The sequence below is a fragment of the Malania oleifera genome, chromosome 7, assembly GCF_029873635.1.
Source record: "Malania oleifera isolate guangnan ecotype guangnan chromosome 7, ASM2987363v1, whole genome shotgun sequence".
Lineage (NCBI taxonomy): Eukaryota > Viridiplantae > Streptophyta > Magnoliopsida > Santalales > Ximeniaceae > Malania > Malania oleifera.
In genome coordinates, this window is record NC_080423.1 from 37296375 (window position 1) to 37315060 (window position 18686).

At 37.9% G+C, this 18686-nt stretch overlaps 1 protein-coding gene across 3 annotated transcripts in view; it reads left to right on the top strand.

Moving 5' to 3' along the window:
* Positions 1–18374, top strand: part of LOC131160149 (aladin) — a 47676-nt gene extending 29302 nt beyond the window's left edge. The window contains exons 11-16 of one of the 3 annotated variants that reach the window (XR_009137940.1): positions 9231–9282; positions 16999–17136; positions 17275–17362; positions 17647–17722; positions 17886–18012; positions 18096–18374. Coding sequence is in view for 1 of the 3 variants with exons in the window: in XM_058115510.1 (XP_057971493.1) it covers positions 9231–9282; positions 16999–17136; positions 17275–17362; positions 17647–17709 (341 nt within the window). In the remaining 2 variants the exon portion in view is untranslated. Of the gene's footprint in view, positions 1–9230; positions 9283–16998; positions 17137–17274; positions 17363–17646; positions 17723–17885 lie in introns of those variants that run through there. The other 2 variants (XM_058115510.1, XR_009137941.1) reach the window with 2 other exon arrangements.
* Positions 18375–18686: the final 312 nt, after the last annotated feature.

The following is an 18686-nucleotide window of genomic DNA, read 5'->3' on the forward strand; positions in this document are numbered from 1 at the left end:
GTCAATTTCATCATCATAATTTCAGTAAATATCCCAGCCTCCAAGTCTGATACTCCATTATTGGCGCTGTTCATCGAGAATTCTAGTTTTTTGAGTTCTTTATTTGTATCTTTCTTATTACTGTCGCCTATTGATTTTTTGATAATATGTTTTCCCCCCGTGTTTTTTTTCCTCTTATCTCTTCAAAGAGGCTCATAGCCTCATCTTCAAAGCCCTTGAAGGGCATTCAAATGGTCTTACTAACCATATTCATTGTGGGGAACCCGGTTGGAGACCTGCTGCTTGAAGCAAACAGTGCCAATTTACACCTAGGGGCCATCCCACTGGTTAAGTTCGAATCCTAGGAGGGCTGGGAAGGGGTATGGGATGGGAGATGGCTACATCTTGTTGTGTAGCCCAGGCCTAGTGTGAGCTTCCAATGGACCAAATACACAACTCTTTCAGCCCTCGGTTCCTGGGAGTGGGGCCCATTTTTATTGTTGTCTGAGCATTTGTCAAAGACTAGGTTTAACACCAGACAGCTCTATCCATCTAGGAATACTGAGAGTTCTGTGGATTTGTTTTGGCAGCCCATACGAAGTTCCTTTTTGTGACATCTCTCATGAGCTGAAGTGGATCCTGGACAAGGGTGGTAGCTCTACTGTCAGCTCCTATATGAAGCTCATCTCTTTTGCTGCAGTCAATAGCTAGTTCCCCTGGAAACATATTTGGAAGGCATAGCTCTACTGTCAGCTCCTATATGAAGCTCATCTCTCTTGCTGCAGTCAATAGCTAGTTCCCCTGGAAACATATTTGGAAGGCATCCGCCCCCTCAAAGGTTGCTTATTTTCTTGTGGGTTGAAACTCTTGGGAAGATTCCTCATGATTTACAACCTGCAGAAAAAGGGGCCTGCCTCTATGGATGCTTTTCTGTGAGGGAGATGCTGAAACTATTGAACCTATCCTCCTGCACTGTTCTTGGAATCTGGCCCATGGTTTAAATGGCAGAAGTGGGTAGCTTAGCATAACAGTGATGGGTGTAGCAGAAGCAGGAGTAGCGGATGTTACATAGCAGGTAGCAGGGATAGCTGTGATTTTTTTCCCCCAATCACACTATTTTTTTATTTGCATGTTTTAAGATCTTAACTCTTCTTGAAAATATTTTATTGTATTTTGAATCCTCTAGTACAGCTCATGAATATTGTTTAATAAGGGTAATACACTTTGCATTGGTCTTACTTGCTATGGATAGAAAATTAGATTTTTCTCACTTCTCATCAATGTAACAAAACTCATAAAATGCATAACTAAATGAAGTATTAACCACTTGAGCACGACTAGAAAAAAAAGTTTAAATAGGACAATATAGAAAAGAAATATCAAATTAGTAATATTGTAATATATATATTTTTTGACAAAACAGTATTCATCAAACACCCAGTGCAGAAGGCTACCATCTCATCAGGGTTCTGGGGAAGGCCTGATTTCAGAGTCTTGCCTTCATGACTTCAAATTATGTGATTTGAAATTATATTGCTTGTTCTGTTATTTGGATGCCAAAAATACATTCTAGGGGATGGATGCTTCTTCAGTCCTTAACCTAAACCCCCACCAGAAAATCTCTCATTTGCTTTTCCTTGTCATTCTCTTGTTATTCTCAGTTTAAACTGTTTGTTTTTTCTTACTGAAACCCAAAGTTTTCCTCTTTTATGTTTTTTAATCACCTCTCTGTTTATCCCTTAACACAGAACCCTTTCTCTCTCTTTCTTTTGAATTCCAAAATCAGAGTGCTTTCATTCCTTCCTCTTGTAATCCAAGTTTTTCCGATTATGGGAGAATCTTCTCTAGTCATTGGCAGCAAGACCTTTGCTATTGTTGAGTATGCAGACTCTTTTAAGATTACCCAGAAGAGCATCAGATGAGTGTTCTGGCTGCATCTATCTTTGGAGGGGAAAAATTGGATCATCAAAGAACTGAAATCCTCTCTTCTCAAAAACTATTAATCCTTGGGTCAAGACTTTTAGTGCGCCCAATAATTTTCTCATGTTCAGATTGAGGGCCAATAATTTTGGGAGGTTTTTATCCCTGGAGAAAATTATGTACAGTTGCATTTTTCAAGCTATTTGCATTCCGGAAGGGAAGGAGGTAGGGGGTTGGTATAATTTCTGTAAAAAAATCAAAGATGCCTCAATCAAAGGGGAATTTCAAAACCACCTCAGGCAGTTGAAGAGAGGAAGGTAGGAGAGTTGTGTTATCAGTGTATGGATTGCGGCTCCATGAATGTTAGGCAGTGCTAAAAACCAGCCATGGAGTTAGGCACTGCTCAAGCTTGCTGGAGCAGGGAAAGCTTGAATGCAGATGACCAGTGAAGGAAAGAATTTAAATTTCAGAGGAAAGAATTTGAGTTTCTGAATTTTTGGGGAGGATATTCAGGGAAGTCTTGGCAGAGATGGAAAGATTTTGAATATCAGAATTTTCAGGGAGGTTATTCAGGGAATTCTCAGCAGAGAAGGAAAGATTCTGATTTTCCTAATTTTCAGGGAGGATATTCGGGGAATTCTCTGCACATTCATGGTGAGATTTGATGGGGAGCAGTTATGGGAACTTTGAGCATGGGGGGAACAAGAAGCTACTGGGGCCAAGGTTTAGTTAAAAGGGGCTGCAAGTCGGAAATCAGAAGCCCATTCGAACAAAGGCTGCTTACAGTCAAGCTCTTAAAAATGGGCTTAATAACACAGGCCCAAAGGAAGCCAAACAGAAAATAATATTTCATCCCAGATGGAGATAGGGTTTCATGGGTTTCGAGCTTGGGGGTTCTTAAATAACCAAGAGTCCTCTTCCTAAAAAAAACAGATTTTTTTGGGCTCAAAGAACTATAGAGAAGAAGCCTTCCAACTAGCAAATAAAGGAGATGGCTAATGCTGATGGAGAAGAAGGAAAGTAGTGATTGATGCTTAAAAAAGCTTCAAGGTGAGCGAGTGAGGACCATGGCCAAGGGATTCCAGCACAAACTTTGAGAAGGCTGGAGGATGTCTATGACTGGGAGCAGAGGAAGATGGAGGAAGAAGACGGAGGTAATGCTTTCGGACAGACACACTGATAGTTCGATGGTGTCTAGAGAAGAAGAATAGATTTTGTTTTCCTCATATGATTCCGACAAGGTGGAGTTACTTATTGAGAATCTTAGAATGCGTGGGGTAGAAAATTGCAATGAAGTAGAGGTGGGGAGGCATGAAGATAGGGAGGGAGCTTGGGGTAATATTACAAGGCCTCCACAATATGAAAGGTCGCTGCTGGATTCTGTTCAGGGAGCTTGGAGCTCAGATGTATCTTCAATTATAAAGAGTAATGGCTAATCCACACACTAAAAAATATTTCTCCCAACTCAGCCGAATTTTGCTCTAGCCATTTAGCTTTGGCCAATAACCTTGAAAGGGATCTTTCAAGAGCTGGACAAGAATACAGTGACATACCTGAATGTAAACCTTTCATTCTTGGATCTATTCATACTAATTATGAATTATCGTTATGTCATAAGGAGCTAGTTGTTAAAGGGATGCCCAATACTATGAGCCTTTTTAAGGGTGAGAGAGAAAACGAGGATACCCAGGTTTTGAACGATTTAGGTCTTAAGCTGGTGCCTGGGTTGGGAGCAGTTTAGTGCTTGTTTGGAGGGGCCTGGGAAGAAGAAAAAGCAAATAGTTGGTTAGGGAATTAGGTAGATTAGCACCACAATGAACTATGATAATGGGGGAAGGGTCTCAGGGGTCTTAGCTTGCTCTAAATGAAGATCCTTTCTTGGAATGTTAGGGGTTGGGTGGGGCTGGGTGAGAGGAGGGTTGTTAGAGATTTGATTAACAAAATTGGCCTCAATATTTTATTTCTTCTGGAAATCAAATTTGAGGACATTAGCCCCCATCCTTTTAGGAGTATTTGGGATTTGAGATTTGGGGAGTGGGCAGTTTTTCCTTCGTCCTGGGGCCTCAAGGGGCAATTAGTGGTCAAGGACGCTAGAATTTATTTGTTAAAAGACTGTTTTCTTGGTTCTTTTTCCTTGTCTGTCGTGTTAGATATTAAGGTAGTTGGAGAGTGGTGGCTTACTTTTGTGTATGACCCAACTATTTATTCTCAGCGGAATAGTTTTCTTTTGAAGAGTTGGCTAGCTACTTTGGTCTTTGTAACCCACGGTGGGTGGTGAGTGGTGATTTTGATTTTTTTTGTAATATGAGGGATATCAGGGTTTTGTAGGGTGAATAGTGGGATGTGAAGATTCAATATTTTTATTTGTGATTGTGGCCTCAGAGCCTTATAATGACAATTTTAATTGATGAATGTCGGAGATAGAGCTTGCTCTCGCATTGATAGATTCCTTTTCACAAATGTTAACTGTTTCCAAACACTATACAAAAGGTGCACCTCCGATCAATGCCCTGTTTTCCTGGAATCTAATTCCATTCAATGAGGACCATTCCCTTTAGATTTGAAAATATGTGGTTGGCCCATTCATCTTTTCAGGAAAGAATTTGGGAATGGTGGAAATAGTGCTAGGCTCAGGGGTGGGCTGGTTTTAGAGTGATGAAGAAGCTGAGTTTCATTAAAGATAGGCTTAAGGTGTGGAACAAAGTGGTTTTTGGAAATATTGGGGATTAGAAGGATAATATTTTGAATATTTTAAGGGTTTAGGCAGATTAGAGGAGTGTAGTTTATTTGGATAGGAAGAGAGGGAAAGGAGAATTCATCTGCATAATGAGTTGGAATTTCTTTTGTTTAGATAAGAAAGAAGTTGGCATTATAAATCTAGGGTTCGTTGGGCTAAGGATGGGGATTGTAATACTATATTGTTCCATAGAGTTGCCAATGGGAGGAGAAGGAAGGGTTGATTAAAGAATTGGAATTGGATTTAGGTATAATGATGAATGACCAGTTGCAGATTGAGGAAGAGATTACTAATTTTTAAAATCCTTTTTACTCCAAGGATTGTGGGAATAGGTTGACTATGGAGGGGCTTGATTGAGAACCCATCGGGGAAGAGTCTGCTAATTGGATTGAGAGGCTATTTGAAATGATAAGAAAGGTAGTGATGGGGACGGATAGGGATAAAGCACCAAGTTTAGATGGTTTTACGTCGGCTTTTGAAGGATGATGTTATGAGTTCTTTTTGAGGAATTTCATAAAAATATAGCATGTGAGAGCATTAATTCCTCTTTTATTCGCTCTTGATCCTATAAAAGAGAGGGAGAAAGGTTAGAGTTTTGAGACTGATTAGTTTAGTCATTAGCGTCTATAAGATTCTTACTAAAGTCTTGTCTAGGAGACTCAGGGAGGTGCTGGGGGATTACTATTTCATTAGCTCGATCCTCTTTTGTTAGAGAGACAAACCCTGGATGTGGTTTTGGTAGTAGCTAATGAAGCGGTAGGGGATGCTAAAAGGAGAGGTAATTAGTGCATTATTTTTAAATTAGATTTTGAGAAAGCTTATGATTTGGTTAGTTGGGGATTCCTGAATTAGGTAATGGCCAGGAAGGGCCTTGGATTGTTAGGCTTAAATGGATCAAAGGTTGCCTTAGTTATGCCAATTTGCCAATGGTTATTAATAGTGAGCCTTGGGAGTGGTTTGAGATGTCCAAGGGGTTAAGCTAAGGGATCTGTTATCTCTGTTTTTGTTCATGTTGGTTGTGGATGGTTTGAGCAGGCTGGTGTCACGTGCTTAGGATGATGGTGTGATTAGGGGTCAAGAGCTAGGTAGGGATAAGGTGGAGATGTCTCACTTACAATTTGTCGATGATACCATTTTCATTTTAGAGAATAATACAAAGAAATTTCACAAGGTATTCTACTAAAAATTTTTGAGAAGATTTTTGGTTCTGAAAATAATTTGGTTAAGTGGTTTGGCTGGTATTAATTCGAGCAGCAAGAAGTTGGAGGATTTTAAATCTCTTGCGGGGTGAGATGTATTATCTTGGCCCATTTCATATTTTGGCCTTCCTTTTGGGGGTAATCCTTTGCCCACTGCTTTTTGGAATCCGATGCGTGAGATGGTAGGGAAGAGACTAGAAGGGTGGAAGAAGGCTTACATATCCTTGGGTGGTAGGATTACTCTCATTAGTGCTTCTCTCTCTAATATCTTGTTTACTACATCTCTTTTTAAAATTCCTATTGAAAGTAGCCAAGAGCTAGAGAAGCTTATCAGAGATTTTTTATGGTCTGGTATTGGGGAGGTTAAGAGGGATTGTCTTTTTAGTTGGAGGTGGTCAGGAGACCAAAATCTGAGGGAGGCTTGGGCATCGGTGCTAAAAAAATTTCTTTCATAGGCAAATGATTATGGAGATTCCCTTTAGAGTTTAGTTCCTTATGGCATAAAGCAATAAGAGTAAGTATGGTGTTAAAGTATGGTGTTTATAGGATTGGGTGGCATACGACGGGGAGTGGAATTGGTTCTCATGCATGCAGTTGAAAATTTGTCTCTAAGGTTTCTAGTTTTCTCTTTCCTCGTTCATTTTTTGCTGGTGTTGGGGATAGGGTTCGCTTTTGAGACGATATTTGGGTGGGTGAGAGTCGAGAGACTTTGTTGGAATACCTTGTTCCTCAATTGCTTAGACTTTCATCTATGCATGATGTTCCTATTTCTGAATTCTATTCTTTTGAGGGGGGTCTCATGTCTTGGGACTTCCATTTCATACTCAAATGAGATAGATAGAAGAGCTCACTGCCTGTTGAGCATTTTGAATTCATTCATTTCAAAAACCCGGGGGTAGTGGGATTTGGATTGGGGACTCTTAGGATCCATTCTCTTCAAAGGTTTTTTTTTGTTTGTGTGACCAAACCTATTATTCCCAGCTCTTTTCATCTGAATAAATAGTGGGGAAGGCTGCTGTTCCTTTTAAGATTTGAGCTTTCATATGGACTTGGTCTCTCAACAGTGTTAAAATAAATGACTTGCTTCCGATATAAGGCCTTATAAGACTCTCAGTCTTGATGCCTGCTTGATGTGTGGCAAAGAAAGTGAGACTAATCGTCATTTATTCCTGCATTGTGAGGTGGCAAGGACACTGGAGTAATTTTTTTCCCTGCAATGGTGAAGATTGGTTGGCTCCAAAAACTACTTATGATTTCATATTGGTACACTATGGGACTTTGGAAGGAAGAGAAAAAAGAGAAGGTTTTGGTTTTGTGTTGATTTTTCTATATTAGGGATTCTTTGGCTTGAAAGGAAGGCCAAGATATTCGAAGATCAGAAAAATCCAACACATTTGATTTGGAAGAAAGCTTCATTTTTGGCTGCATTTTGGGCTTACTCTTCTGTGGTTTTTTATCCTGTGTTTGGAAGAGCCTTGGATTTGGATTTGTGTGGATTTGGACAAAATGTAATACAAAATTGTGTTGAGTTTGGTCCAAATCCACTCAAGTAAAAAATCCAAGGCTCCAAATCCATGCCCCCAACCACAACATAAGGGTATTTCTTTGTCCAATAGCGAAATGGATTGGAACGCAACATTGATGTAAATACTTTTTTCTTTTTTCCTTTGATTTTTTCTGTGAAGGAGGATGGCTTGTCCTCCTTTTCTTGAAATATTTTTTTCCTTTTCATGCTTTAATGAAGTTTTTGTTATCTAAAAAAAAAGTATTCATAATAAATTTTTATTTAATTCATATCTCGTGAATATTACAAGAAAATTAAAATAATTTTGTACCACTATCACCCTTGTTATAATCTTCTCCCTCCCCATTTCACTTAGCTTATTGGGATGACCTATGGAAGGGAAAATAAAAAAAAAATTGAAAAGAAAAAAAAAAAGGTATAAAAATAAAAAAGTAAATTTTTTACCACATCAACCCAATAGCGGTTACATTTCTGGTTTAGCAGCTTTCACGTGACAGTAGAGATCCATTAGAGTGATTATTGCTGTGATTTTTGTTCCCACCAATTTAGTGGTGTGTAACAATGTAGAAAACCCAAAAATTTGTTATGTAATGGCACTTCATTATGTAACAGTTGCAGCTGCTATTTATAACCATGATCTGGCCACTATGCTTTTTCAGGCAGCAGTGGGTAACTGCTAAGACAATAGAGAATGAAATCTGGACCTGTAGAGTTCTTTGTTCAAGTAAGAAAAGAAAGGATCATTGAATGTAATTCCCCTGGCCCTTTTTTGGATTGTGTGGCTGAGAAAATAGAAGAGCATTTGAAGAATTGGCTACATCTCTCAATATTATTAAAGACAGGCAGACATCCACTCTAACTAGTTGACAGGATACAAATTGATACAATTCTCGACTTCTTTGACACCTTATACCGGAGGGGGCTTTTTTCACTGTTCATCTGTTTCTACTTGTGTGGCACCCCCCTGGTGCCTTCTATGAATGCTCTTTTTTCTGGTAAAATGTTTTTTAGAATAATTTTCAGATTTTTATGGCTTTTAACTTTGATCTCTGCATTAAATGCATCTAATTGATACTCTTTTGGAAAAGGAAATATTTGAACGCAAGTTGGTATTTGGTTATAGAAGGCAAAATCTTTCGACCTCTAATTTGCAAATTAAAATGTAATTGAGTATTTATGATTCTCTGGTTACTACAATTACATAATCTTCGTGGTATGGGATTCTTTGGACTATAAGATCCCCAAACTGTTCCATTATAAATAAAAAAAAATCATTTTTCTTCCATTTGAACTTGCATAATATATTCAACTGTTACATTTTACAATTACACATTTGAATTTATGCAGCCAAGTTTAATTTATTTTATTTTTTGATTGATATATTGAAAAATCATCTCTATTTTTTTTTTAATAAATTATATTATAGATTTTTTTTTTAAAAAAACTTCATTAACTAATGCTTTTTCATGAGCTGTTAAATCTGAAAAAAAAAAATTTATATTATAAACCTTATTTTTATTTTTTTGAGATTTGAAATAATGATGTTACGACTTTACTACTAGTGTATCTAATCGACTCATTTGTTTTTCATGTTTTATTCTTTAGAAAATTCATATGTATCTTGTGATAATTGTTATACAAAATAAGGAAATCCCTAGGTAACAAGATTGCTGTTTAAAAGTAATGCCAAGGCATAGTGTTTGGCTGGATCTTAGTTCTTGTGTATTCATTTCCACAATGAAGATTCTTGATATCTTCAGTTACTTGCTTATCTATGGTGTGATTTTTTCTAGCCTTAAAAATTTGTGGCTTTGTGCTTGTTGATAGACATGAGTTTCATTTCTTGTATGTGATATGAGATTATCTCCAGATGCGCACCTATTACCAGTTGATTTGCCCGAGATAGCATCCTTGACAGGCAGGTAAAAATAAAATAACTTTTATTTATGGCTCTATGTTTAACTTCATCCAAGTTCTAGAATTTGTTTTATTTTACTTATAATGTGTTCGCAATTTTGACCAAACTAGCTCTCAATTAAAAGAATTCACTAGAAGACTAAATGCCAAAACATGTCAAGTTGGAATTATTGAAAGCTAAGTTCCTTTGGTTTCATTCCTCACTGTTTTTGATCGGTGGTCATGTTCAAAATTTTTAATTGGTGAAATGAGTTGCTGGGATAGTTATTGATTTGCTTACTTCATTTGTTAAACTATCTATGCTGTTATGTTTTTTGACTCATCATACATGTATCTAAAAGTGTTCATCTCTAATTAAGAACAAGCTGATGCCTCCTAATTAGTTTAATTTTTCTGGATGGAAATTCTATCATGTATCACTTGTTTTTTTAACTATATGAGGAAAATAATGGTTTGCTAGTAACTCTTTCACTTGGATGAGAATAGAAGTGGGTGGGATATCAACCACTAACATTCTATGTTGAGGGTAATTTTGAAATAACTCAGAGACTTAATCGATTTGAAAAAGACGCTTTTGAAATAATGCAGTGACAATAGATTTGAAAAGGATGCCATGCTGGAGAACTAACCATTTTTCATGCTTGTGTATGGAGCTAGTATTAGGTGAGGTTCGAAGCATTGAAAATGCAGAATGAGTCAAAAAGGAAGAAAAGTAACATTTGCAGCATTATATGGCTAACTTGTTACTAGTATCTGATAACAGATGTCACAAAACCATGAAACCTGTAGTGGGAATTACAGAAATGTAACATATTGTATAGACATTTTGAGTACGAATATTGCCTGGAAAATTCCTCAGTGGTTTCAGTCACACCTGATGCCCTTGTATTCATTTAAATCCAATTGCAATTGTTGTGTTGGGTGAATTGGGTCTAAGATTTTTTAGTTTTAGAGTTTATCCTTTTGTGGGAAAATTGATGAAAGAGTTTTAGAAGATAGCGTCCTCTATGAGAGACTTGAATCTATTTGAATGTATGTCTTGTTGGTTAGTTTGATGTAAGGCTCAAATATTCTCTAGAACCTTCGACATTTCTGCTTTTGTTGGAAAGCTCCCACCCAATAAAATGCATCCTGAACTGAAACAGAATTGTTTTGTAAACTAGTTTGGGGGTGCTTGTGAGTTTCCAAGCCAAATGATGGTCATACTTACATTGTATTTCTACATAAACTTATGTGTGTGAATTAACAGTTCATTGTGTTTTGTTCTTCATGAGCTTCCAGCAAATCCAAGATGGACTTTTATGCTCACTAGCCAAGTGAATAATTTTAGAAATGGAAGTGGTCTAAATCATTAGTGATGGCGAATTACTGTAAAAATTATCATAGTAGTTGGCAAATAAAATTTTTTGAAGGTGTGCTGTTAATAATGACTAATCCAAAAAATTACAACAATGATTATGGTAGTTATGGCTAAGCGGCTGAAAAATAAATTTGATGTGGATGGTCATTGTAAGTCAAATTATTGTAACTATTATTATGGTAATGGTTGGGTGACTAGTTAAAAAATTATGATGATATATAGGGCTATATATTCCTCTTAAATTACGAATAAATGTGGTGAAGAAATGGATAAAGTTTTGAAGGTATATGAACCATGGATAATTTTTTTGAGGAATTTTGAGGATTTGAGGGATGTAGAGAAGCTGCCAAGAAGAGTCAACATGATCATTCTTCTTGAAAACAAGTGCAAGATTAGCTCAGTGCTAAGTCCTCCCACCAAGTCTTGATGCTTCCTCAAGGTCTTGGGGTCGAACCATCTCATCATGAGGACTTTGCCCTCCTTTGTAAAACCAAAAGATCATGCGCAAACATGATTGAGAATAAGTGTGAAATTCCTACAAATGGCTGAGGTGTTCAGTCTACTTCCTCGCACTTTGTAGGGGTCTAGATCCCTGCAAGTTGGTTGCAAATGGCAGAGAAAGGAGGCCCTGGTAAATCATCATAATTAGTGAGAAGTGAAAGCTTTACTTTCTCGCAAGGAATATAGGTTATCCTCTGTGTGTCATGGTATAATGGAAATCCAAAACTAGGGTTCAGTATTTCAGAGGATATATCGTATGCGGATGCACCCAAGGTTGGGAACCAATTGGATATGGAGGGCATAGTAGTCAAAGGTGCAAGGTGCACCGAGGTGCAAAGGGTACTTGGAGCCGAGGCGCGAGGTGAAGGCGTGTGCCTCATCAATTATTAAAATTATGTACAATGCCTATTTGGTGGGTAATTGATATATGAACACTTCAATAGTCATATTATAAGTTAAAATGGAAAAATATTCAATACCAAAACATAAATGCATAGAAATTATGACAACCAAGTAAAGTTCCAAGTGAAGCAAACAAAGTTCAACATGAGTAATTACGCATGCAAGAGTTCAAGCTTCAAATTAGAAAGGAAATGAAATTGCCAGGTTGAAGGCCCAAAAGCTTTAACATAGTTCAATATCAAAAGAAAAAAGTACAAAGATTTCAAAGTCTAAAATCTGAAAATCCTCCTCAATCATCAGTCATTGATCAACACTCATCATCAACTAAGTCTATCCAGATATCATCGTCTTCCATTTCATCATCAGAATTTTCTTGTCCAATATCTTCTTCCTCTTCTGTCTCCTCTGCACTATCCACTTGAATCTCATCCCCATCTACAAGTTCCAACACTGTAGTCCGGCCCCTAGCAGTGCTAGATGAAGCTCTTCCTCTAGAAGATGATGACATATTTGCACTTATTCTTCATCTAGTGCAATGCAGGGGGTTATTTACTCCAGCAGCTCTGGCAATAGAACCCCAAGTCGAAAGATCATCTTCAAACACAAGTTCATCATCCTCATCGGATTCATCATCCATACTACCAATCAACCAGTCATTACTATCATCAATGTCCTTCAAAAGGATGGGATCAATGGTGTTGCGCTTGTTGAATTGACGCCGCAAAGTTCGATTATATTTCACAAATACCAAATTATTCAAGTGTTGTTGGGCTAGCATATTTCTCCTTTTGCTATGAAGCTGCAAGAAGTTTAAAGTACTATAGTAAATAATGATTCTAAATAGTAGAATGGTAGTTCATGTTCTTTAATCCATGATATCCTAATGACTCGCATGTTGGAATATGCTCCAATTTCTTTCGCAGCCAGTAGCACTACATGTGAGGCTAAAGATTTTCATAGGGAACTTTTGAAAATTTGGAGCCAATGATCCAAATGATATCCACCATTTCATTGTTATAAAATAAATTTTAAATGACTACCTACTAGCTAACTAGCAAAAATAATTTTATATAGAAAGAGGTAGAAAAAAAAATGGCACTTTACTTGGTGCTTTTATCTTCCTTTGTCTCACTGCCAAATCAATTCCTAATAGGTCACTAGCACTAGTGTAATTTTCTAACTCTTGTAAAACTTTATCTTGCAATTCATGGGTTGGCACCAACCATGTAATGCATTGGCATACAAAGGCGCCATGATTTCTTTGTCTTGCGAAATGTGGGGGTTTGAATAGAAATATTCCGGGTTCAAGTAGTGTGTAGTTGCATGCAAAGGTTGATGGAGTTGGCATCCCCACCTCGTATCAATAATTTCAAATGTTCTCTTGAATTTATCCTCTCTCACCGAAAGCCTTAGCTATGGCTTCTTCGCCTTATCCATTGCTTCATAAATATATTTCATAGTAGGTTTCTTTCCCCATCAACCAAATGGAGTGAACGGACAAGTGGACCTGTCAATTTAAGAGCATAGACAAATGGTACTTCAAAAGGTAGGCATCAAAGTAATACTAGTTGCTCTTTTGCCAGCTGCCTCCTTTGCCCATTTTGTTGTATCCCAATCTTCAGAAATAAACATCTTCCTAAAGTTGTTCTTTTGAAGGTGGATCGAACGAAGAGTGATGAAGACAGTTTCAAATCTTGTAACTGTAGCCCTTAGTAACTCCTTCCCTCCAGTGAATTATCTCATCAAGTTCACCACACCAACATGGTTATAAATATAACCATTCAAAAATATTGCCCTTCTCAAAGTTATGTGAACTGTAGGCATCTTCTCAATACCCTCCAATATTGAAGCAAGGCAATGGGCAGCACATGATGTCCAATATAAATGTGGCCTCTTTGCTTCTAACAACCTTCCTATTCAAAAATCAAGGAGTGAGACCATTAAAATATTAAAATAAATAATATATACATTATATAATGTTGTTCTAGAAATAAGTTCTTACTTGCTGCAGCATAGTATGAAGCATTATCCGTTACTACTTGAATCACATTTGATTTTCCAATTTCCTCCACCATCTTATCAAGTAATTTGTACATTATATCAGCATTCTTGACAATATTAGAAATATCAATAGACTTGATGAACGTTGATCCCCTTGGAGAGTTCACTAAGAAGTTTATTATGTCCTTATTAACAACTTAATCTCTCCAACCAATGGACATAATCTAACTTCAATATTTTGCCCAGTCCTCCTTATGGACCTTCATCAACTCTTTCATTTGACTAACTTCCTTTTTTAGGAAAGAAACACTTACTTCGTGATAGCTAAGTTGCTTTATTCCAGGACCATATTGCCTAATCGATTCAAGTGCCACTGCAAAGCAGTCCAAACGTATAACATTAAATGGTATTCCAGCATTATACATCCACCTAGCAAAATCTGACATTGTCTTTTGTCTTATTTATTTCTTGCACACCTCATTTATTGATGTTTGCTTCATCTTCCCTTCATTCCTAGCTTGAATCGCTTTCTTTGGATTAGGAGTAAAAAACAAGTCTATAGGCTCCTTCTGTTTTGGTTTCTTCGAGGTGGATTGGTATGAACTTCGACTTCCACTTCCACTACTAAGCACTCTCTTGCCACGATTTCTTGAACTTCATCCTCTTCATCTTCACCATAACAATCTGTCATCAAAGTCGGGCAATAACTCATTTTCCTCTTCCTCTATATCTTTTTGCAACACATACTCCCTAATCTCCTCACGAACATGAGCTGGGCACTTAGAGCATTCTTTTACATTTTGAACTCCTCCAACAATATATTGTTTGCCTGAAATATTCCTCCCTTTGTGACTTTGCCACAAAAATTGAAAGTCCAATTATTTCTATTTTTTTGATCATGTAAATGTGCATACTTCCATGGAGGATCTTTATTTGCAGAGCCAGAGTTTCCACATCTAGAATCCATTTAAGATTTGAGACCTGTTACCCTAAATGTAAAAGCAGTTTATAATATATTTCAGAAAAATGTATAGTTTGTGTACTGTATTTCCAAACAAAACAGCGGTTAAATTCAGTAAAAAATGTAATATGTTAATTATAAACTTGCATTATACTTCATAAATTGATTACATATTATATAATAATAACTTGGTGGCTTAATGCAATAATAAATAACTTGCCAAGAGCAGCGCAGCCTGCCAGACACCAGCAGGCAGCAGCAGAAAAATACTGAGCTCCGAGGAACATGAAGAAGAAGCAGCAGCCGGCAGCAGCAGCAGCAAAATACTGAGCCCTGAAGAAGAAGAAGAAGAAGATGACTTACTAGATTGAAGCAGCCTGACGACGTACAAAGACTGGCGATGATGACTCATGAAGACTGGGGATGATGACTCACTGGCTTGAAGCCTCCACTTGTTCGAAGGCTCTGGTGAAGGCTCTCTTTGCTGGCGGAAGACTCGAAGGTTCAAACCTTGAAGAAGAAGGGCTCTTGCGAAGATTCTCTTGCTGGTGAAGACTCAAAGGCTTGAAGATGAAGGCGTTTTGTGCTGGTTTGGAGGCTCAAGGATGAAGGTTGTGCTGGTTCAAAGGCTCGAACTTCAAAGACAAAGAGCTCTTGTGATCTCTCTCTAGCTGGCGAAGGCTTGAAGGCGTGAAGACGAAACCTGGACCTGCTGGTTTCTGCTGGTTCGAAGGCTCGAAGATGAAGCCTGGACCTGCTGGTTCGAGTCGAAGCCTCTGGCTAGGGCTAGGGCTAGGGCTAGGGCTGGTTCAAAAGCTCTGGCTCTGGAGTCGGGCTATGTTTTCTTTCTTAAAATGTTTCAAAAAATGAAGTTATAAAGGTCAGAAATCTCAAGTTGCGATTCACTGCGCCTGGAGCCTCAGTGCACTTCACTGTGCCTGGCTGTGACCTCTTGAAGGTCGCCTCGCCTCAACCTTGATGAGGCGCTCTTTTCTCCCACTGCACCTTGCACCTGAGGCACGCTTTTGAGTACTATGATGGAGGGGGTTAGCTGGAAACTTTGATTGGAATTTGCAGAAGGTGGATGATGAGAACATTGCCGGAAAGTTCGGTTGGAAAAAACAGATTTGTCAGGCAACAATCCAAGTGGATTTTCAGTTTTGATTCCCCCAAAGATTTGCTGGAGAATAGAGCAAATACTAGTTCTGATTTGGGTGGGCTGGGACAGGCTGGTCAATCTATAGGGTGTCTTGTAATGGGCTGCCACTGATTGGGGAGTTAGTTCAAAGCTGTTCAATATTAATAAAGGCATTGGGCTTATTATGGGCCTACTAGAAACAGACGTAATACAGTGTAATGCTGGCTGTGAAATATAAGCCTAATATCAAATTTTCATATAAGGGTTCTGGAGAAGCTGAAGACATGTTGGAAGAAGTGGAAGGTGTGGCAGAAGTTCGTGAAGTTGGACTTGAGAATTCACAGAATAACGATCGACCTCATTTCATTACTTACTTGGTTTAGGGCAATGAGAGCTCTGAGGCTTTGCAGTGTCAAGGGGTTTCAGTGGCAGCATGTTTGGGAAATCCTGTGGAATTTCCTGTTTTTAATAATTTTGGTAATGAAATAAATTCAAGAGCTATTCAAGAAATTGACTTAAACTTTGGGAAAGTTAAGGGGAAGGAGGTGATGCAGGAGGATGATGGATATGAGTCTCCATTGATGTGAGAACTCACTGATGAGGATGATGATGACTATGACAGCTTGTGTGATTTGGAAAGGGGCCTTTTTGTTGGATCAATTAATGGAGAGCTTTGCTTTTGGAGAAAGATATATAAAACTAAAGACAATGATGTTTCAAGCTCTAATATTGTGTAATTGGGGGTTAAACAGCGGACTCTGGGGAATCTCTGGTAAAATTCACATGGTGGTGTTTGGCATTTAAATAAAGATGCTGGCCATCAAAATGCTGTAGTTCAGGAAGGATCTTTGGCCCTTCTAATTGACTTCTAGCTCTTATTTCACATTCGGCTTCTTCGCATTCTGATGTTGCTGTGCCTGAGGGTTGTATGGACAGGACTTGGATAAATCTCTAATGATATCTCCTATAACTACTGAAAAGGGTTACTTGGCAGTAAAAGTAAGGGCAAGCAGGTCAGCGGGAGTTTGCGAATTTGCTTTGCTTTATCAGCTAAGGCACTTTTCTTAGGTAGCATTTCTTTGGTCTCTTTTGGTTAGCGAGCAGAGCGAGCAGTACTGTTTGAGTTTATCATTTAGTTCTCTTTTTAAGTTTTCTTTTATGAGGATTTCTTGTGTTATTCCTTTTTTATTTTAATATTTTTTTTCCCATCTTAAAGAGAGGTAAAAACATGATGGTTATGCATGTAGCAACATGATGCACATATATCTTTTGGTTACAGTCTTTTAACAATTTCGGTTACATTATAGTGCTTTTCAAACAATAATTTTTGTTCTCTGTGTTCTTACTGTGTTATGCAGTGAGGCGATTGAAAAGATCTCCTGGGATGCTTCTGGAGAAAGGTTGGCTTTGTCATATAAAGGTGGAGATGAATTGTACAAGGGCCTTGTTGCCGTATATGATGTGAGAAGATCTCCACTGATTTCTGCTTCCCTCATGTGAGTTTCTTCTATAATTTTTTTATTTTGCTAATGGTGAGTCTTCTATATCTTTTATATTTCTGGTTTTTTTGAGTGATGAGTGATATCTATCTTTAGCCAATATCTAATCTTATGCTTTGATGTTATTGAATTCAGTGGGTTCATTAGAGGGCCTGGAGAGAATCCGAAACCAATAGCATTTTCGTTTCATAACAAGTTCAAAGAAGGACCATTGCTCAGTGTGGTAAATATTCTCAATCTTCCTGAGTGAACACTCTTTCATGTCCTAAGAAGCTTGAGACATACTTGTGGTACAGAGCCTTTTTTTCTTCTTCTGATTTAGACTTACAAGCGTCACTTGACTGCATAGACTTCAAACTTTTAGGCTCATATGTACACTAAATAATTGACAAATTCTGGGGGCAATTATTACAGTTTATTGAAGTTTTGAGTATATACTGGTGAAAATCATTTATTTCTGTGACTAACATGGTTTAGAACTTCATTCTGGCTTTATTGATGATGCAGTGCTGGAGCAGTGGATTTTGCTGTACCTATCCTCTTATATTTCATTCTCACGTGCTTCCATAGTTAAGGACATAAGGTATCCATGTCTGTGCTTGTATTTTACTCTGCTCGTTGATGAAATATTTGTACTCGTGTACAAAATATCTATATATTTTTTTCTCCAGCATGCTTCTCAATCGACAGCAGTGATGCTACTTACTAACGGAAGGTTACTGAGTGAATCTTTCTCCTTTTTGTAGCTTGTTATCACATCAATGTTGAAATGCACTTGTAATTTTGCCAGCGCCCTTGGAAGTTTTAATATGATAAACCACATACAATCCTTGAGTTATTACGGATGAAGGCCCCTCACTGATTTAAAATGAGGTATATATGGGAAGGTTTCTTATTATTGTCACATTCAAGTTCTGCTTTTCTTCTCTGAAAGGTATGCACTTTATTTCCGTTAGGTGGACGGTCTGCTTTCCGACAGAGGGTGCTGCTATGGTGGACTTGGCTTGTGTCTTAAATCTTCCTCTGGTTGAAGAGCTGTCTTTCCCTGCTGCCAGAATGCCACCATAATTAGTTTATGTTGGAAAGTTCATGTACAAGGGTTTTGGGATTCGTTTCTCGTTGATTGGTGCTCAGTTTTATTCTGCTCATCCATTTTTATGTTCTTTTTGAGTATGAAAAATTCAGATGGCAGGTTTCTGTTTCTTGTTGATTGTTAGAAGTGAGTCGATTGGCTACGTTCACTGGGTCTGATCGGGTTGGGGCGGGTTGACCATCTCTATTCAGGTTGACACTGGTTCCTTTCATTTTTGGTCTGATGAAAACTGCAAAAGTCATGGGTTTTAGTCCAACCTCGTCGGACTAGCTGGTAGCTGGTCGGTCTGGGTTTAAAAATCATGAATTTGAGGGCTCCATTAATGGGTAAGATAAAAACTTTTAAAATCATAAAAGCAGAAAGGGGTAGTTCGGTACACAAAACTCGTGTATCCAGAGTTTTAGGGGAGGACCAACTCTTCCTTTTTTCAAATTTGAGATTGTTTTCAAATATT